The 18996-nt window shown below is 38.8% G+C and overlaps 1 protein-coding gene and 1 long non-coding RNA gene across 5 annotated transcripts in view; both read right to left on the reverse strand.

Annotated features, from left to right (window-relative positions):
- Positions 1 to 18996, reverse strand: part of FNBP1L (formin binding protein 1 like) — a 105059-nt gene that overhangs the window by 49674 nt on the left and 36389 nt on the right. For all 4 annotated transcript variants that reach the window (XM_021090187.2, XM_001928546.7, XM_005663662.4 and 1 more), the window contains exon 2: positions 6406 to 6521. In XM_021090187.2, coding sequence (XP_020945846.1) covers positions 6406 to 6521 — 116 coding nt within the window. The remainder of the gene's footprint in view (positions 1 to 6405; positions 6522 to 18996) is intronic.
- On the reverse strand, positions 246 to 5055 carry LOC146404257 (uncharacterized). Its single transcript, XR_014844769.1, has 2 exons — positions 4138 to 5055; positions 246 to 3823 (listed from the first exon to the last, which is right to left on the reverse strand). It is a non-coding gene; the product is annotated as an uncharacterized LOC146404257 (long non-coding RNA).

Genomic DNA, 18996 nt, shown 5'->3' on the forward strand with positions numbered 1-18996 from the left:
GAAAACACAAAAGACAAAAAAAAAGGGGGGGGGGGACTAGAAAACTAAAAGAACAACAACAAAAAAAACTTTAGAAGTTCCCGTTGTGGCGCAGTGGTTAACAAATCTGCCTAGGAACCATGAGGTTGTGGGTTCGATCCCTGGCCTTGCTCAGTGGGTTAAGATCCGGCGTTGCCGTGATCTGTGGTGTAGGTCGCAGATGCGGCTCAGATCCCACATTGCTGTGGCTGTGGCGTTAGGCCAGCAGCAACAGCTCTGATTAGACCCCTTGCCTGGGAACATCTATATGCCGCAGGAGCGGCCCTAGAAAAGGCAAAAAGACCAAAAAAAAAAAACCTTTAAAAAATCTTAAAAAAAACAAAACCAAAAAATACACAGCAAAAATATTCTAACGATAACTGCAAGAAGCCTAAATCAAACATTTAAGGAAAATATAGTTAGCTATATTAAAGTTCTCCAACTGTCATGCTACTGTTTCCTGATAAATCATTAGAAGAAAACAGCTAATAGTTAGGGAGACTATTAAAGGCAAGAATTAGAGAATTTAAGTAACACTACGCTACTCCTAATTCCAATTTATAACAGGTTATGAGAAGAACAAAATAGAAAGTATTTACCTAAATTCTCATAATTAAAGGAATTAACACTTTCAAAAGGAGGTTTAAAAAATATCCAGAAATATTCTTAATGCCTCTTAAGGAAATAAAAATAAACAGGGCTCTCTGAAGGGTTAGTTTTTAATTTTCCTTAATGACAAATACATTTTCTTAAAAGGAAGGACTTCTAAAGTGTGTTAACCTCTTTTTTTAACCTGTCCTTATCTTTATGGGAAAAGATACAACTAGACCTCAATTTATGAAGTACATGATTTAATTTATATTTAACTGAATTTCTATAATTGTTATAATCAGATGTGTTGGTTGGAAGGAGTATGTTATGTAGTTTTCAGATAATTTATTATTGGCTATAGTAAAATACCTTAGAAACCCAAAGATGTCTCAACGGTACTTAAGTACTGGTGACAGAAAAAAAACTTCTTCCATAGAGAATTAGTCATTCTCCCATGCTGAGAGGTAGAACCATGTGCTCAGATTCTGCAGCCAGATTTGAATCCAGCTAGCTCTTTCTTCACCTCTCTGTAACTCCATCTCCCAATATGTAATATAATACCAAGATCTCATTGGGTTTTTATGAATAGGAGATGTATTAGTATGTGCAAAAGCACTCAGGATAGTGCCAGCACATTAAATGCTACATCAGTATTAAATAAATACCCAGAAAAGTGCTTCCTCTGTACAAGGACTGTTCTAAAAGTTAGGAATACACACTGCACAGAACAAACAAAAATCTCTTCCCTGTGTGGACTTCACATTTTATAGGGAGATCATGTTCTAGAATCAAGACGTAAAAATTATTTAGCCAATAAGTCATCTGGATATAGACAGCTAGGTACATACCAGGCAGACTCAAGAACTACAGGGGACTCACAATAACGAAAGAGTTTCCAAAGGATCCAATTCAAAGAAAGTTAATCTAAGGAGTTCCTGTTGTGGCTCAGTGGTTAACGAATCTGACTAGGAACCATGAGGTTTCGGGTTTGATCCCTGGCCTCAATCAGGGGGTTAAGGATCTGGTGTTGCCGTGAGCTGTGGTGTAGGTCGCAGATGCAGCTCCGATCTGGTGTTTCTGTGGCTCTGGCGTAGGCCAGTGGCTACAGCCCCTATTAGACCCCTAACATGGGAACCTCTATGTGCTGTGGGTGTGGCCCTAAAAAAGACAAAAAGACAAGAAAAAAAAAGAAAGTTAATCTAAACCCCAAGATTTAGGGAACAGTTCCTCCTGCCTATAATCTAAATGAGATTATTAGGGTTTACTACATTAAGCAGTTGATCAAAACTCAAGGGCGGCCCAAGAGTCAAGAGCAAAACAATAACCAACCAAAGAATAAAAGTAATCTCCACTTTCCACAAGTCAGTACAAAGACAGGCTCCCTAGGTTCTTCTGAGACTAAACAGGGGCAGAAAAACAGAAAATTCTGATACAGAGGCATGAGCAAATAAAGATTAAACAGAAAATACAAAATGGTTTCATTTCCATTATCCTGTATCTAAACATATCCTAAATATTCGGGGAGCTCTTAGAAGAACCACCTCCTCACACTGATACATACATGACATAAACTCTAGCATGGAGAGAAAGCAGTATATGGTCAAAGGTTCATCATATGGTTAGAGATCCTAATTTCTAAACTAAACTGAAACACAGACCATTCAATTATTTATGCATTCAATTTATACTCACTTAGTTCAAGAGGAACCAGCTATGTTGCCAGGGTTGGCAAGGATACAGAAATAAAAATAAGATCAAAGAAATTTGGAGAGATTTCTGTTCTAGTTAAGGTAAGAATAGTTTTTAGGCTTTCTGTCATTCACTCTATTTCTCTTGCAGTACCACACAGTCACATCTGAGCCAAAAAGGAATGATCTGGGGTGGAAGTAGGGGAACATAATTTTAGATAGCAATTTCTATGATAGAACTTAATGCTCTGATTATTTCTGCTACAGGGAAAAAAAAAGATACAAGCTATCATCTATAGACAGCTTCTTTTTTTTAACTGAAGAAAATTTAATTTCTGCCATACAAATACAATAGTATAAATGTATTAGCTTTTTATGTCCACGAACAAAAAAATGTTCTACCAAGTGATTCAAAGTCATCACTTATTATCCATCAAAATGGACATGGTTCAATTGTTTATAACTGTCTCCAAACATGATTAGATGCCTTATTTTCTATTTATTCTCATCCTCAAACTACTACCAAAAATGAGTATTAATATTAAACTTAAACATTAATATTAAAATTAAACCAAAGCCATCAAAACAGAAAAAAGGACAGAGAAGAAAATAAACTAGGACTGCCAAAGTTATTGCAAATTAAGTCTGTGCAAATACAAATTTATAAAAATATATTTACAAAAAATATACCACAAATTTAATCCTACAATATATCTGCAATTTAAATGTTTAACATTCTGAATATAGTTACTATAGAAGAAAAAAAAGCTGCTCCACTATGAAAAAACATTGTCCACTTCAGTAGCAAAAACAAGAGGGAGTTAACCAAAAGAATTTTTTCCATTAAAGAAGAGGGAATAAACAATGCACACCGCTTCCCTTTGGACAAAACAGGTACTATAAAGAGCAGCTGATATTTCAATCATTTACTAAGTATTCATCCAAAGCAGCAACTCGGTGTAGAGGAAGGGAAGAGAGCTGGTGGTTTTCAAGTTACACTTGCCTCCTCCCAACTCTTTCCTTCTAGAGTCCGTAACACCTTCCAAAAATCCTGCCCTTGTTGAGAATCGCTGCAAGAGAGAGCCACTGTTAGGATGAGCATGTGCTGAGTTTCTTTAGTGTGCTGGAACAGAAAAAAAGATGTCCATCACTGACCTAGAGCATGTGTGCATAATAAAACCTATTGGTCACTATAAAATCATATTTTTCATGTCATGTAATTGTGGGTTCTAATACCACTCCTGCTTCAAAGAAGTGTTGTTAAAATCTCTTTTAACAAGTAAGTGGAAATTGTAATGGTTATTATCCATCACAAAACAGAAAGGCAAGCAAGTCTCCATTTGATCAGTCCTGCTACTGTGGTAAAACCTTGGCCATCCTGAAATGCTTGAGGCCCAAGTTTTATTCTGGACAATTAAATGTTGAGGATTGCTGAAGTTTTACCTTATAACTTCCCAATTTTACTTTATAGTTTGTGATATGATTCTTTTGAAATATACCATTTTTGCTTAAGATTACCCGATCACCTTTAATTTTGGAGTTCCCGTCGTGGTGCAGTGGTTAACGAATCCGACTAGGAACCATGAGGTGGCGGGTTCGGTCCCTGCCCTTGCTCAGTGGGTTAACGATCCGGCGTTGCCGTGAGCTGTGGTGTAGGTTGCAGACGCGGCTCGGATCGCGCATTGCTGTGGCTCTGGCGTAGGCCGGTGGCTACAGCTCTGATTCGACCCCTAGCCTGGGAACCTCCATATGCCGCGGGAGCGCCCAAGAAATAGCAACAACAACAACAACAACAAAAAGACAAAAAAAAAAAAAAAAAAAAAAAAGATTACCCGATCACTGAAAAGACTAAAAATTCACAAGGATAAGTAAAGAGTGTTAAGTTCCTTCCCTTCTCATTCCCTCACTCTCATTCTCCAGGGGTAACCACTCTAAAACAATGTGGGGTATACCCTTTCAGCCCTATTCAGAACACAGACACACTGCATACATGGTGTGTACTCAAGCTCATGTAAGCAAGACGGAGATCTTGCTGTACCTTCAGTTCTGTAACTTGCTTTTTATACCTACAGACTGAGTATCAACGGCCTTTTACTTAGAAACCAGAAAACTTAATAAGCTAGAGTTGAGACCAAATTAAAAATTAAATGAGGGAAATTGTTCATTGTTCACACAGGAATACATATTTTTTTGGCCAAGCATGTGGCATGCGTAAGTTCCTGGACCAGTGATTGAACCCATGCCACAGCAAAGACAACGCCAGATATTTAAACCACTGAACCACCGAGGAACTCCATGAAAACATTTTCTGATTGCTATTTTAACTTTTCGGAGGTCCTTAATGCTTCCAGATTCCTGAATGGTAAAGTTCCCAAATCTTAAGTTTTGGATGGGCAAAATACCATCACAATTATTATTCATATACCAGCAGGTTCCCAGTTATTTTCATATGGAAAATACTTTATTAAAAAAAAAATAGAGGGGAGTTCCCATCGTGGTGCAGTGGTTAACAAATCCGACTAGGAACCATGAGGTTGCGGGTTCGGTCCCTGCCCTTGCTCAGTGGGTTAACGATCCGGCGTTGCCGTGAGCTGTGGTGTAGGTTGCAGACGCGGCTCGGATCCCGCGTTGCTGTGGCTCTGGCGTAAGCCGGTGGCTACAGCTCCGATTCGACCCCTAGCCTGGGAACCTCCATATGCCGCAGGAGCGGCCCAAGAAATAGCAAAAAAACCAAAAAAAAAGCCAAAAAAAAAAAAAGAGGAAGCAAAGAAGATCAGGAAATTAGAATGATGCTATTTTAATAAATGTCATAGTAGTAGTATGTTATTTCATTATAAAAATACTACAAGAATCTATTCATCATACTAGTCTATTTCATCCCTACACCCCATCAACTGGTGACATAAACCACTACTACTAGTAGACACATGTGGTTTATCACTCAAAACATCCCCCTTCCTTCTGTGACCCACTAAGTTAAATTTCTTTTGGGCAATTATCCCTCCCTACCTTTAGCTATAAATCAAATATTCTCATTTCAGTGAACTGTTCAGGCTAAGTGTATAACTGGACCAGGGTCAGCAAGACAAAGGGAGACTTCCAGTGGGATTTCTGGAGGAAAAAAGCTGATACAAACTTGCACTCTCCCTTCTTCCTCTTCTCCCTTCATTTTCTTTTCTCCTTTTCTGTCTGCTCTCCTCCCCCAAATGCACAACAGAGAAGATCATGGTTCTTCCCCGGGGTGCAGAGGTGTGAAGATGTGAAATCTAGAGCTACGGGTGTGGAAAGAAAGGTACTGAGTGGAACCTGAAGATGAAGGCAACGAGGGGAGGCAGAGCCAAGAAATGCAGTCTGGACACATCTGACCCATGAGTCAAAATACGCCTGGACTTTTTACTCATGTTTGCCGTTGTAGGTTGGATTTTTCTGTCACTATCCAACATAGAGAATCCTTACCCCTAAAGCTAGAACCTTATGTTGTTGTCCAGTCTTCAGACTTCAAGCACCATTTTATTGAGTAAGTTAGAGCAAAACTACCTGTCAAGGTGTGGTCTAACAATGATTTTCTGCTTATACAAAATCTTAAGATATAGTTCACTGGTTCAAAATTAAATTTTTCCCTTCAAAACTTTTATCTTCTAAAATATAGCCCCAAATCACTTTCACCAGTAACAAATTTTTAACAGGAAGAAACTCAGCTCAGCATGCTCAATTTCTAAGCCTTAGAAACTCTGAAGAAATGAGAAACTGGAGAACTCTTCAATACTTTAGAAAGACTGCAAGGGCAAAGAGCTGTTGAAGAATAAAACTGTAAAGCATGGAATTAATACAGATGTATTTCTTTTTCCTGGCATTTCATTTCCTGACTTTATGATTTCAAGTATCTTTCTGGAATGAAAGCCACTCATGATCTACCTAGCCAATATTCCTTGTGGTTCTAGGCAATGATTTAATTACATCAGTCAGTAAAACAAGCCAGTTACCTAATTCAATCTAATTCTGATTAAAAACATAGACTTTAACCTCTAGTATATCACATTTATCTAATATTCAACTACTTGAACATATAACTTCATTTCTGAGGACTGGAAAAAAAAATGTAACTTACCTCAATTGTTTCGCATAGTTCTGTTCAATTTCTATTCTCTCCTTAACAAATTTGGCATATCTTTCCAAGAAGTCAATTCCCCACTGTGTATGCTTGTCTAAACTGTCGAACTGATCCTAGAAAAGGAAGACAAAACCACAATGAAAAGTCTAACATTTTATCCACAAACATTTTAACCAGCTCTAGTATTTGTCCAGAAAGGAAAGGAGGTATGAAAACAACAACTCAGGCTCTTCTGCTGGTTCCCACCAATCTCATCCTTTAAGGACTAGACAGAAATAGGTTCAACATAAATCATTCTATTTCATGCCTGAATGCCTTGACACATGTGGTTCCCCTGGCCACAACATCCTCCCCAGGTCACTTCTTTGCAATTAACTCTTCTTCCTCCCTTAAGATGCAGTGCAGGCACTATGTCCTGCAGAAAATGGCCTTACATTCTCAGAGTGGGCTAAGCAGTCTTTCTCTGGCTCACTAAGGTTCTCTATAAATTACTATCTCATTCACCTGCTATACAATATTGAGGACAGAAGCTATGCCTTATTCTACTCTGAACTCTTAAGGAACAAACACTGTGCCTGTCACTACAGCAAGCTCTCAGCTGTTTGAATAGAATCAAATAAACCTAAGTTCAAATTCTCAGCTCTCCATTTACCATGTTTTTTGCCCTTGGGCAAGATAGCATGGATCTTTAAACTTTTTCCATCTTAAAATGCAAGTTCCATCATCCACCTCAATAGGATTATGGTGATGGCATAAAGTGCTATGCAATGCAGTAAACATGATATTAATACACAACAAAGATCACTGTCTTGCAAGCCTCTTTCACTCTTCAAAAGATATTGCCCTCTACCTGTTGCCTGAAAAATCATCATTTCCTAGCCTTCGAGAATAATCTTGGAGGAGTTCCTGTTGTGGCTCGGTGGAAACAAATCCATGAGGACACAGGTTCAATCCCTGGACTTGCTCAGTGGGTTAAGGAACCAGCGTTGCTGTGAGGTGTGGTGTTCGTCGCAGATACAGCTCGGATCTAGCATTGCTGTGGCTATGGCATAGGCCAGTGGCTAAATCTCCGATTTGACCCCTAGCCTGGGAACCTCCATATGCCATGGGTGCAGCCCTAAAGAGACAAAAAAAAAAAAAAGAGGAAGAATAATTTTGGAGTTCCCACGATGACACAGTGGTAAAGAACCTGACTAGGAACCATGAGGAGGCAGGTTTGATCCCTGGCCTCGCTCAGTAGGTTAAGGGTCCAGCATTGCTGTGAGCTGTGGTGTAGGTCACAGATGCGGCTCAGATCCAGCATTGCTATGGCTGTGGTGTAGGCCAGCAGCTACAACTCTGATTTGACCCCTAGCCTGGGAACTTCCATATGTCGTCGAGGTTGCAGCCCTAAAAAGACCAAAATAATAGTAATAATAATAACAATCTCCAAATTGGCTAACAACTTGATGTTCTCCCTCTCAGAGCAAAAATCTGTAATATTCAAAATATTAAAATATTCAAATATCATCCCTTTCTATACCTCTAGCTATCCCTTTCCAAATTATCCATGGTTTGATCAGATATGTTATGTGCAAATGAATCATCTCAAAATCTTTGCCTTTCGGAGTTCCTGTCGTGGCGCAGTGGTTAATGAATCCGACTAGGAACCATGAGGTTGCGGGTTCGGTCCCTGGCCTTGCTCAGTGGGTTGACAATCCTGCGTTGCTGTGAGCTATGGTGTAAGTTGCAGATGCGGCTCGGATCCCGCGTTGCTATGGCCCTGGCGTAGGCCAGCGGCTATAGCTCTGATTTGACCCCTAGCCTGGGAAGCTCCATATGCCGAGGGAGCGGCCCAAGAAATAGCAAAAACACACACACACACACACACACACACACACACACACACAATCTTTGCCTTTCATCTCTTTCCCTGCAGATGTTCTGGCCAAGGTGCAAGGAATCTGAGCCCCATATTGGGATATCCAGCCCAGGGCTCCTTTTCCAGAAAGATGAGCACTCAGAAAATTCTGCTTTGAAGGCCAGTGGGGCTCACTTTCAGAAGGCCAAAGGGTTGAGCGAATCCACACTTAAAGGGCACACACAAACGTGCACACATTCCAGGACCCAAGGCATAAGCAGTAATTTGAAAGAAGTGTAGGTCATAACCTGCTCTAAACTTGGTGAGCCTCCCAGAGAGGCAGGTGGCAACTGGAGCTCATTCAAGAGGCACAGACAATGGCAGCAGCCATTAGGGGGAGCTCATTCCACCATGAGAACACTGGCGCTGGCAAGTGCCATTCTCCTCCCTGATGCTTAGCAGCACCAGAACGAGGCCCCACCCAACACCCTCTCAGTGCCAGTACTTGGATGCCTCAGGCCAAGCAGCCAGCCAGGCAGGGATACAGGCCCACCTGTCAGCAGGCTGACACCAGCTTTGAGACACCTTGGACTCAGCACTCACAGCAGCAGATATTTTAGCAGAGAAAATAGACTTTAAAACCGACTATAACAAGAGACAAAGAAGGACACTATTTAATAGCCAAGAGATCAATCCAAGAAGATATAACAATTGTAAATATATATATGGAGCTAACACAGGAGCATCTAAATACAGAAATCAAATATTAACAGATAAAAAGGGAGAAATTGATGGTAACAGTAAGAGTAGGGAACTTTAACACCCACATCAAAGGAAGATCATCTAGACAGAAAAATCAGTAAGGAAACACCAGCCTTAAATGATACATGAGAACAGACAGGTTTAATTGATGTACATATATACAGCATTCCATGTGAAGCAGCAGAATACGCATTCTTTTCTGGTGCACATGGAACATTCTCCAGGAGAGATCCCATGTTAAGCTTCAAAATAATTCTCAATAGGAGTTCCTATCGTGGCTCAGTGGTTAACGAATCCAACTAGGAACCATGAGGCCTTGGTTCAGTGGGTTAAGGATCTGGCATTGCCGTGAGCTGTGGTGTAGGTTGCAGACGCAGCTCAGATCCGGTGTTGCTGTGGCGTAGGCCGGCGGCTACAGCTAATTGGACCCCTAGCCTGGGAACCTCCATATGCCATGGAAATGGCCCAAGAAATGGCAAAAAGGCCAAAAATAATAATGATAACAATAATTCTCAATAAATTTAAGATTAAAATCATATCAAGAATCTTTCCCAACTACAAACTATGTGACAAGACATGAACTACAAGAAAAAAAAAAACTGCAAAAAAAACCACAGACGCTAAACAATATGCTACTAAAAACCAATAGACCACTGAAGAAATAAAACAAGAAATTTTTAAAAATAAAATGAGAAAAGTGAAAATGAAAACACAACCCCACATCCATAGGACACAGCAAAATAGTTCTAAGAGGGAAGTTTATAGTGATACAGGCCTACCTCAGGAAACAAGAAAAATCTCAAATAAACAGCCTAACCTTATACCTAAAGGAACTAGAAAAATAAGAACAAATACAACCCAAAGTTCATGGAAAGAAATCATAAAGATCAAAACAGAAATAAATGAAAGAGGTTTAAAAAAAAATAGAAACGATAGATGAAACTAAGAGCTGGTTCTTTGAAAAGAAAAACAGAACTGATAAACCTTTAACCAGACCTAGTAAGAAAGAGAGAGAGGACCCAAAGCAATAAAATCAGAAATGATGAACAAATTCCTAGAAATGTACACTCTCTCAAGACTGAACCAAGAAGAAATGAAAATATCAACATATCAATTACCAGTAATGAAAATGAATTTTAATATTCCCAAAAAACAAAGTCCAGGACTAGACGGCTTTACAGATGAATTCTACCAAACATTTAAAGACGAATTAACACCAATTTAAGTTAATCACCTTCTAGATTAAATTTAGGACACTCTGCTTCAAATTTATATATTCCCCTAGGAATATTTCAAGCTCTTTCAGGTTTCTCAAGGAAAAACTAAAGCATCTAAAGAATGCTGTATCAGAGATCTGTGTCAGACTGTGAAAAAAACCTTTAATGTCATTCCTATTTTCTCCAATACTGAAAACACGCCTACTCTAATTCTGCCGGAATCCCAGGCTACGTCTATACATAAACCCTCTGAAAGGTATGCTTGGAGTTGGTCATCATAACAAATGTACAGAAGCTCAGTAAGGGGAGTTCCCGGGGTAGTGCAATGGGAGTGAGAGTGCAACGGGAGTGACAGTTCCAGTACCCATATCAGGTCCCCTAGCCTGGGGGTTGGTATTGGGAAGAGGAGCCCCCAGAGCATTCAGTGGCAAAGGTCAGTGGGGCTTTAGCACAGGAGCTCTACAGGACCGGAGGAAACAGACTACATCCTTGGAGGGCACGCACAAGGTTTCACATGCCCTGGATACCAGGGCAAAGCAGGGACTCTGTAATAACCTGGGCCTGCGGGTCTTGGAGGGTCTCCTGGAGAGGCAGGGGCCAGCTGTGTCTTACTGTGGGGGCAGGACACTGGACATGATGGTCCCAGGGAATAATTACTGGCATGAGCCCCCCTAGAGGTTTCCATTTTGGAAAAATCTGGCCCCACAAATAGCCTACAAGCACCAGAGCTGAGTAGCCCCAGGCCAAACGACCAACACAGACCTACCCATCAACAGAAGAGCTACCTAAGGTCCTCCTAAGTATATAGCCACCTCTAATTCCACCCTTAGACATGTCCCTGCTCACCAGAGGGACAAGATGCAGCTCCACCCATCAGTGGGCAAGTGGCATTCCCCCCCATCAGGGAGCCAGCACAAGTCCCTCGACCAATGTCACCTACCAGGTGTCAGACAACAGATGCAAGAGGTGCTCAACCCTGCAGGCTACAGAAAGAAGAACAAAAACACAAAAAGCCATACAAAATGAAATGGCAGAAAAATACTCCATATAAAGGAACAAGACAAAACTCCAGAAGAACAACTAAATGAAGTGGAAATGGGCAACCTACATGAAAAAGACTTTAGAGTAATGACAGTAAGGATGATTCAAGATCTCAGGGAAAAAAATGGAGACAAAGATTGAAAAATTACAAGAAATGTTTAACAAAGATAGATGATTTAAAAAACAGAGGTGAACAATACAGTAACTGAAATGAAGAATACCCTAGAAGGAATCAACAGCAGAATACATGAAGCAGAGGAATGAATACGTGACATGGAAGACAGACTGGTGGAAATCACCCAGACAGAGTAAAGAAAAAAGACTGAAAAGAAATGAGAACAGTCTAAGAGACCTCTAAGACAACAATAAACGTACCAATACTTACACGGACAGAGAAAGGACCAAAGAAAAAATTTTAAAAGATAATAGCCAAAAACTTCCCTAACAAGGGAAAGGAAACCCTAATTTTCAAGTCCAGGAAGCACAGCAAGTCCCATATAGGATAAACCCAAGGAGGAACAGCCTGACACACGTATTAATCAAACTGACCAAAATTAAAGACAGAGAAAATATTAAAAGCAACTAGGGAAAAGCAACAAAAAACATACAAGGTGGAACCCTGAGAGGGTTATCAGCTGATTTTTCAGAAGAAATTCTGCATGCCAGAAGGGAGAGGCACAATATATTTAAAGTGATGAAAAAGAACAATCTATAAACTAGAATACTCTAGCCAACAAGGCTCTCATTCAGATTTAACAGAGAAATCAAAAGCTTTACAGACAAGGAGAAGTTAAGAGTTCAGCACCACCAAACCAGCTTTACAAAAAATACTAAAGGAACTTCTCTAGACTGAAAAGGCCACAACTAGAAACAATAAAATTACAAGTGAGAAGGCTCACCAGTAAAGGCAAACATACAGTAAGGGTAGGAAATTATCCACAAACAAACATGATGGCAAAATCAGCAACTGTGAGAAGAGGAGAGTATGACTGCAGGATATTGGAAAGGCACTTGAAATTAAGAGATCAGCAACTTAAAAAGGACAACAAAAACAAAACCAAAATAATTAACAAAATAGCAATAAGAACATATATATCAATAATTACCTTAAATGTAAAAGGATTAAATGCCCCAACTAAAAGACAAAAACTGGTTGAATGGATACAAAAACAAGAACTTTATATATGCCAGCTACAAGAGACCCACTTCAGATCTAGGGACACCTACAGACTGAAAGTGAGAGGATGGAAAAATGTATTCCAGGCAAATGGAAATCAAAACAGAGCTGCAGTAGCAATACCCCTATCAGACAAAATAGACTTCAAAATAAAGAAGTTTATAAGAAACAAAGGACACTACCCAAATGATCAAGGGATCAATCCAAGATGAACATCTAACAATCATAAATATATACACTCCAACATAGGAGCACCACATTATATAAAGCACCTGCTAATATCCATAAAAGGAGAAATCAACTGTAACACGATAACAGTAAGAGACTTTAACACCCCACTTACATCGATAGACAGATCTTCCAGACAGAAAATCAGTAAAGAAACAAAGGACTTAAATGACACATTAGACCACACAGACTTAATGGATATTTGTAGAACATTCCATATGAAAGCAGCAGAATAAACAGCAGTGCACACAGAACACTCTCCAGGATACATCTTATCTCGGACCACAAATCAAGTCTCACTAAATTTAAGAAAACTGAAATCACATCAAGCATTTTTTTTCGGACCACAGACTAGGAGACTAGAAATCAACCACAAGAAAAAAGCTGTAAAAAAAAAAAAAAAAAAAAAAAAAAACACATGGAGACTAAACAATATGCTACTTAACAACCAATGGCTCACTGAAAAAAAATCAAAGTAGAAATCAAAAAACACCTAAAGAGAAATGAAAATGAAAACGTAACAACCTAAAACTTATGGGAAGCAGTAAAAGCAGTTCTAAGAGGGAAGTTTAGAGTAACACAAGCTTACCTCAGGAATCAAGAAAAATCTCAAATGAGCAACCTAGCCTTACACCTAAAGCACCTAGAGAAAAAAGAACAAACAAAACCCAAAGTGAGAAGAAGGAAAGAAATAACAAAGATGTGAGCAGAAATAAACGAAATAGAGACAAAGAAAACAAGAGAAAAGATTAATGAAACGAAGAGCTGGTTCTCTGAAAAGATCACAAAATTGATAAACCTTTAGCCAGACTCATCAAGCAAAAAAGGGAGAGGGCTTAAATCAAAAAATTAGAAATGAAAAAGAGGTTACAACTGACACCACAGAAATTTTAGGATCGTAAGAGACTACTACAAAAAACTACATGCCATTAAAATGAACAATTTAGAAGAAATGGATAAATTCTTAGAAAGGTACAATCTTCCATGACTGAATAAGGAAGAAATAGGACATCAGCAGATTGAAACTGAAATTCACAAGTACTGAAATTGAAACTGTGAATTAAAACCTTTTAAAAAACAAAAGACAGAAAAAAAATAAATAAAAAAATTAAAAAATAAAAAAAAATAAAAAACAAAACTTCAGGACCAGATGGTTTCACAAATTCTATCAAACGATTAGAGAAGAGTTAATACCTATCCTTCCAAAAAAAACTTCAGAGGAAGAAACACTCCCAAACTCATTCTATGAGGCCACCATCACTTTGATATCAAAACCAGACAAATATACCACAAAAAATGAAAATTACAGAGCAATATCATTGACGAATATAAACACAAAAATCCTAAACAAAATTCTAGCAAACCAAATTCAACAATCCATTAAAGGGATCATAAACCATGACCATGCGGGATTTAGCCCAGGGATGCAAGGACTCTTCAATATCCACAACTCAATCAGTGTGATACATCGATCACACAAACTGATAAATAAAAACCACACAATCCTCTCAATAGAAGCAGAAAAAGCTTTTGACAAAATACAACATTTCTGATAAAAAACCCTCCAGAAAGTGGGCCATAGAAGGAACCTACCTCAACATAATAAATGCCATATATGACAACACCACAGCTAACATCATTCATAATGGTGAAGAAAGCTGAAAAAATTCCTGCTAAAATCAAGAACAAGACAAGGATGTCCACTCTTGCCACTACTGTGAAACATAGTTTTGGCAGTCTATGCCATAGCAATCAGAGAAGAAAAAGAAATAAAAGGAATCCAAATTGGAAAAGGAAAAAGTAAAACTATCACTGTTTGCAGATGACATGATACTATACCTAGAAAAACCTAAAGATGCTACCAGAAAACTGAGTGCTCATCAATGAATTTGGTAAAGATGCAGGATACAAAATTAATACACAGAAATCAACTGCATTTCTATATACTAACAATGAAAGAACAGAAAAGGAAATTAGGGAAGCAATTCCATTTACCATCACATCAAAAAGAATAAAATCCCTAGGAATAAATCTACCTAGAGACAAAAGACCAGTACTCTGAAAACTGTAAGATGTTGATGAAAGATACCAAAGATGACACAGATGAAAAGATATACCATGCTCTTGGATTCAAAGAATCAATATTGTACAAACCGACTATACTACCCAAGTCAATCTACAGATTCAATGCAATCCCTATCAAATTACTGCGGACTTTCTTAACAGAACTAGAACAAAATACTTTAAAGTTTGTTTGGAAGCACAAAAGACCCAGAATAGCCAAAGCCCTCCTGAGAAAGAAAAATGGAGCTAGAGGAATCGGGCTCTCTGACTTCAGACTATACCACAAAGCTACCATCAAAACAGTATGTTACTGGCACAAAAACAGAAATATAGATCAATGGAATAGGATAGAAAGTCCTAAAATAAACCCACACAACTACGGTCAACTAATCTATGATAACAGAGGCAAGAATACATAATGGAGAATAGACAGTCTGTTCAATAAATGGCTGGGAAAACTGGACAGCTGCATGTAAAAGAATGAAACACTCTAACATTAGAACACTCTAACATTACACACAAAAATAAACTCAAAATGGATTAAAGACCTAAATGTAAGACAAGATAATCTAAAACTCTTAGGGGAAAACACAGGGAATACACTCTTTGACATAAACCACAGCAGTTATCTTTTCAGATCCACCTCCTAGAGTAATGAAAACACAAAAATAAACAACTGGGACCCAATTAAAACTTAAAATCTGGAATTCCCTTCATAGCTCAGTGGTTAACGACCCTGACTAGGATCCATGAAGTTGTGGATTCATTCCCTGGCCCTGCTCAATGGGTTAAGAATCCGGCATTGCCGTGAGCAGTGGTGTAGATCACAGATGTGGCTTGGATCCTGAACTGCTGTGGCTGTGGTGTAGGCCAGCAGCCATAGCTCCAATTTGACCCCCAGCCTGGGAACTTCCATATGCCACAGGTGTGACCCTAAAAAGAAAACAAAAAACAAACAAAAAAAAACCTTAAAATCTTTTGCATACCAAAGGAAGCCATAAACAAAACGGTAACTCCCAGAATGAGAGAAATATTTGCAAAAAAAAGCAACTGACAAGAGATTAATCTCCAAAATATATAAACAACTCATGAAGCTCCGTATCAAAAAGAAACGAACAACCCAATCAAAAACATGGGCCAAAGATTTAAATATACATTTCTCCAGGAGTTCCCATCATGGCTCAGTGGTTAACGAGTCTGACTAGGAACCATGAGGTTGCGGGTTCGATCCCTGGCCTTGCTCAGTGGGTTAAGGATCTGGCGTTGCCCTGAGCTGTGGTGTAGGTTGCAGATGCGGCTGGGATCCCACGTTGCTGTGGCTCTGATGTAGGCCGGTGGCTACAGCTCCAATTAGACCCCCAGCCTGGGAATCTCTCTATGGGAACTACACATTTCTCCAAAGAAGACATACAGATGGCCAAAAAGCACATGCAAAGATGCTTCACTAAGTGTATGGGTTTGGCATATGCGCACTATTGTATGTGGAATGGATGGTCAACACAGACCTATTACATAGCACAGGGAACTTAACCCAGTATTCTGTGATAACCCATATGAGAAGAATCTGAAAAAGAATGGATATGTCTATGTGTAAATAAAAACTACAAGGTATCACCTCACACCAGTCAAAATGGCCATCATCAAAAAGTCTACACACAATAAGTGCTGGAGAGGGTATGGAGAAGAGAACCCTCCTACACTGTTGGTGGGAATGTAAATTGGTACATCCGCCAAGGAAAACAGTCCAGAGGTTGATCGAAAAACTAAAAATAGAACTACCGTGGAGTTCCCGTCGTGGCTCAATGGTTAAGGAATCCGACTAGGAATCATGAGGTTGCGGGTTCGGTCCCTGTCCTTGCTCAGTGGGTTAACAATCCAGTGTTGCCGTGAGCTGTGGTGCAGGTTGCAGACTCAGCTCAGATCCCCCGTTGCTGCGGCTCTGGCGCAGGCTGGCAGCTACAGCTCTGATTAGACCCCTAGCCTGGAACCTCCAGATGCCACAGGAGTGGCCCAAGAAATGGCAAAAAGCCAAAAAGCCAAAAAAAAAAAAAAATAGAACTACCATATAATCCAGCAATGCCACCCGGGGCACATACTCAAATAAAACCATAATTCAAAAATATCCATGTGCCATTGTAGCAGTATTTACAACAGCCAAGCTATGGAAGCAACCTAAATGTCCACTGACAGAGGACTGGATAAAGAAGATGTGGCACATACAAATACAATGCAATACTACATGGGAAAAGAATCTGCAATACTACAAAGGAAGAATACTCAACCATAAAAAAGAACAAAATAATGCTATTTGCAGCAACATGGATGCAACTAGAGATTATCATACTATGTGAAGTTAGTCAAAGAAAGACAAACATCACAAAATATCACCTACACGTGGAATCTAATTTTTAAAAATGAAACAAACGAACTTATTTACAAAACAGAAACAGACTCACCAGCTTTGGCTATGGTGAGGGGACAGGTAGGGAGAAGGGATGGATTGAGTGTCCGGGTCTGGCATATGCACACTACTGTATGTGGAATGGGTGGTCAGACCTGTTACACAGCACATAGCACAGGGAACTTTACCCATTATTCTGTGATAACCTACATGGGAAAAGAATCTGAAAAAGAATGGGTATGTCTATGTGTATGACATACACCTGGTTCAGCAGAAATTTATCACAACATTGTAAATCAACTTTACTTCAATAAAACTTTAAAAAATGACAAGAGAGTTTATGTTAAATATACAATGTTATCCAATATAGAAGAAACATTTTTTATTTTAAGATAAATTTTATCTAATCCATTGAACTTATCTGGGTTTTTAACTGGACATTTTAATTACAATACACTAAGAAACAATATAAACATAACAAACCCTAAACATTCAAAAGTGGGTAATTTTAGAGTTCCCTGGTGGCCTAACAGTTGAGAACTGTTGTCACTGTTGTGGCTCAGGTTTGATCCCTGGCCCAGGAACTTCCACATGACCAAAAAAAAAAAAAAAAAAAAAAGTGAGTGATTTAAATCTTAAAATGAGGAGAAAAGTTAATTTAACACTATTCATATAAATAATGAAAAGGCAAAGTAAACAAAAAGAGATCCTAGCAAGAATCATGCTTGAAATGTTAAACTATTTGATGAAAAAATGTTCATTTTAAATTCTGTAATTTTACTAGATATTTTACTTTTTTCTAAACAAGACTCAAAACAGACTAATTCTGAAATAGTGAAACAAAAACAAAAACAAAAAAACCTTCTCTCTAAAGCTGATCTTGTTAAGACAAGGATGTCCGCTCTCGCCACTACTCTTCAACATAGTTTTGGAAGTCCTAGCCACAGCAATCAGAGAAGTAAAAGAAATAAAAGGAATCCAAATTGGAAAGGAAGAAGGAAAACTATCCCTATTTGCAGATGACATGATACTATACCGAGAGAATCTGTAAGACTCTATCAGAAAACTGTTAGAGCTCATTCACAAATTTGGCAAAGTCGCAGGATACAAAATCATTACACAGAAATCAACGGCATTTCTATATACTAACAATGAAAGAACAGAAAAGGAAATTAGGGAAGCAATTCCGTTTACCATCGCATCCAAAAGAATAAAATACCTAGGAGTAAACCTACCTAAAGAAACAAAAGACCTGTACTCTGAAAACTACAAACCACTGATGAAAGAAATCAAAGATGACACAAATAGATGGAAAGATATACCATGATCGTGGATTGGAAGAGTTAATATTATCAAAATGACTATACTACCTAAGGCAATCTACAGATTCAATGCAATCCCTATCAAATCAGCAAGGACATTTTTCACAGAACTTGAACAAAATATTCTAAAGTGTGTTTGGAAGCACAAAAGACCCAGAATAGCCAAAGACATCCTGAAAAAGAAAAATGGAGTTGGAGGAATCAGGCTCCCGGGCCTCAGTCTATACTACAAAGCAACAGTCATCAAAACCGTATGGTATTGGCACAAAGACAGAAATATAGATCAGAGGAAGAGGATAGAAAGCCCAGAATTAAACCCACACACCTACTGCCAACTCATCTATGACAAAGGAGGCAAGAATATACAGTGGAGAAAGGACAGCTTGTTCAATAAGTGGTGCTGGGAAAACTGGACAGCCACATGGAAAAGAATGAAATTAGAACACTCCCTAACACCACACACAAAAATAAACTTCAAATGGATTAAAGACCTAGATATAAGACCAGACACTATCAAACTCCTAGAGGAAAGCATA

This window comes from Sus scrofa, chromosome 4 (genome assembly GCF_054392235.1).
Source record: "Sus scrofa isolate SSC_HxYL_T2T_F1_AM1 chromosome 4, Sscrofa_HxYL_maternal_Yorkshire_Landrace_v2.0, whole genome shotgun sequence".
Lineage (NCBI taxonomy): Eukaryota > Metazoa > Chordata > Mammalia > Artiodactyla > Suidae > Sus > Sus scrofa.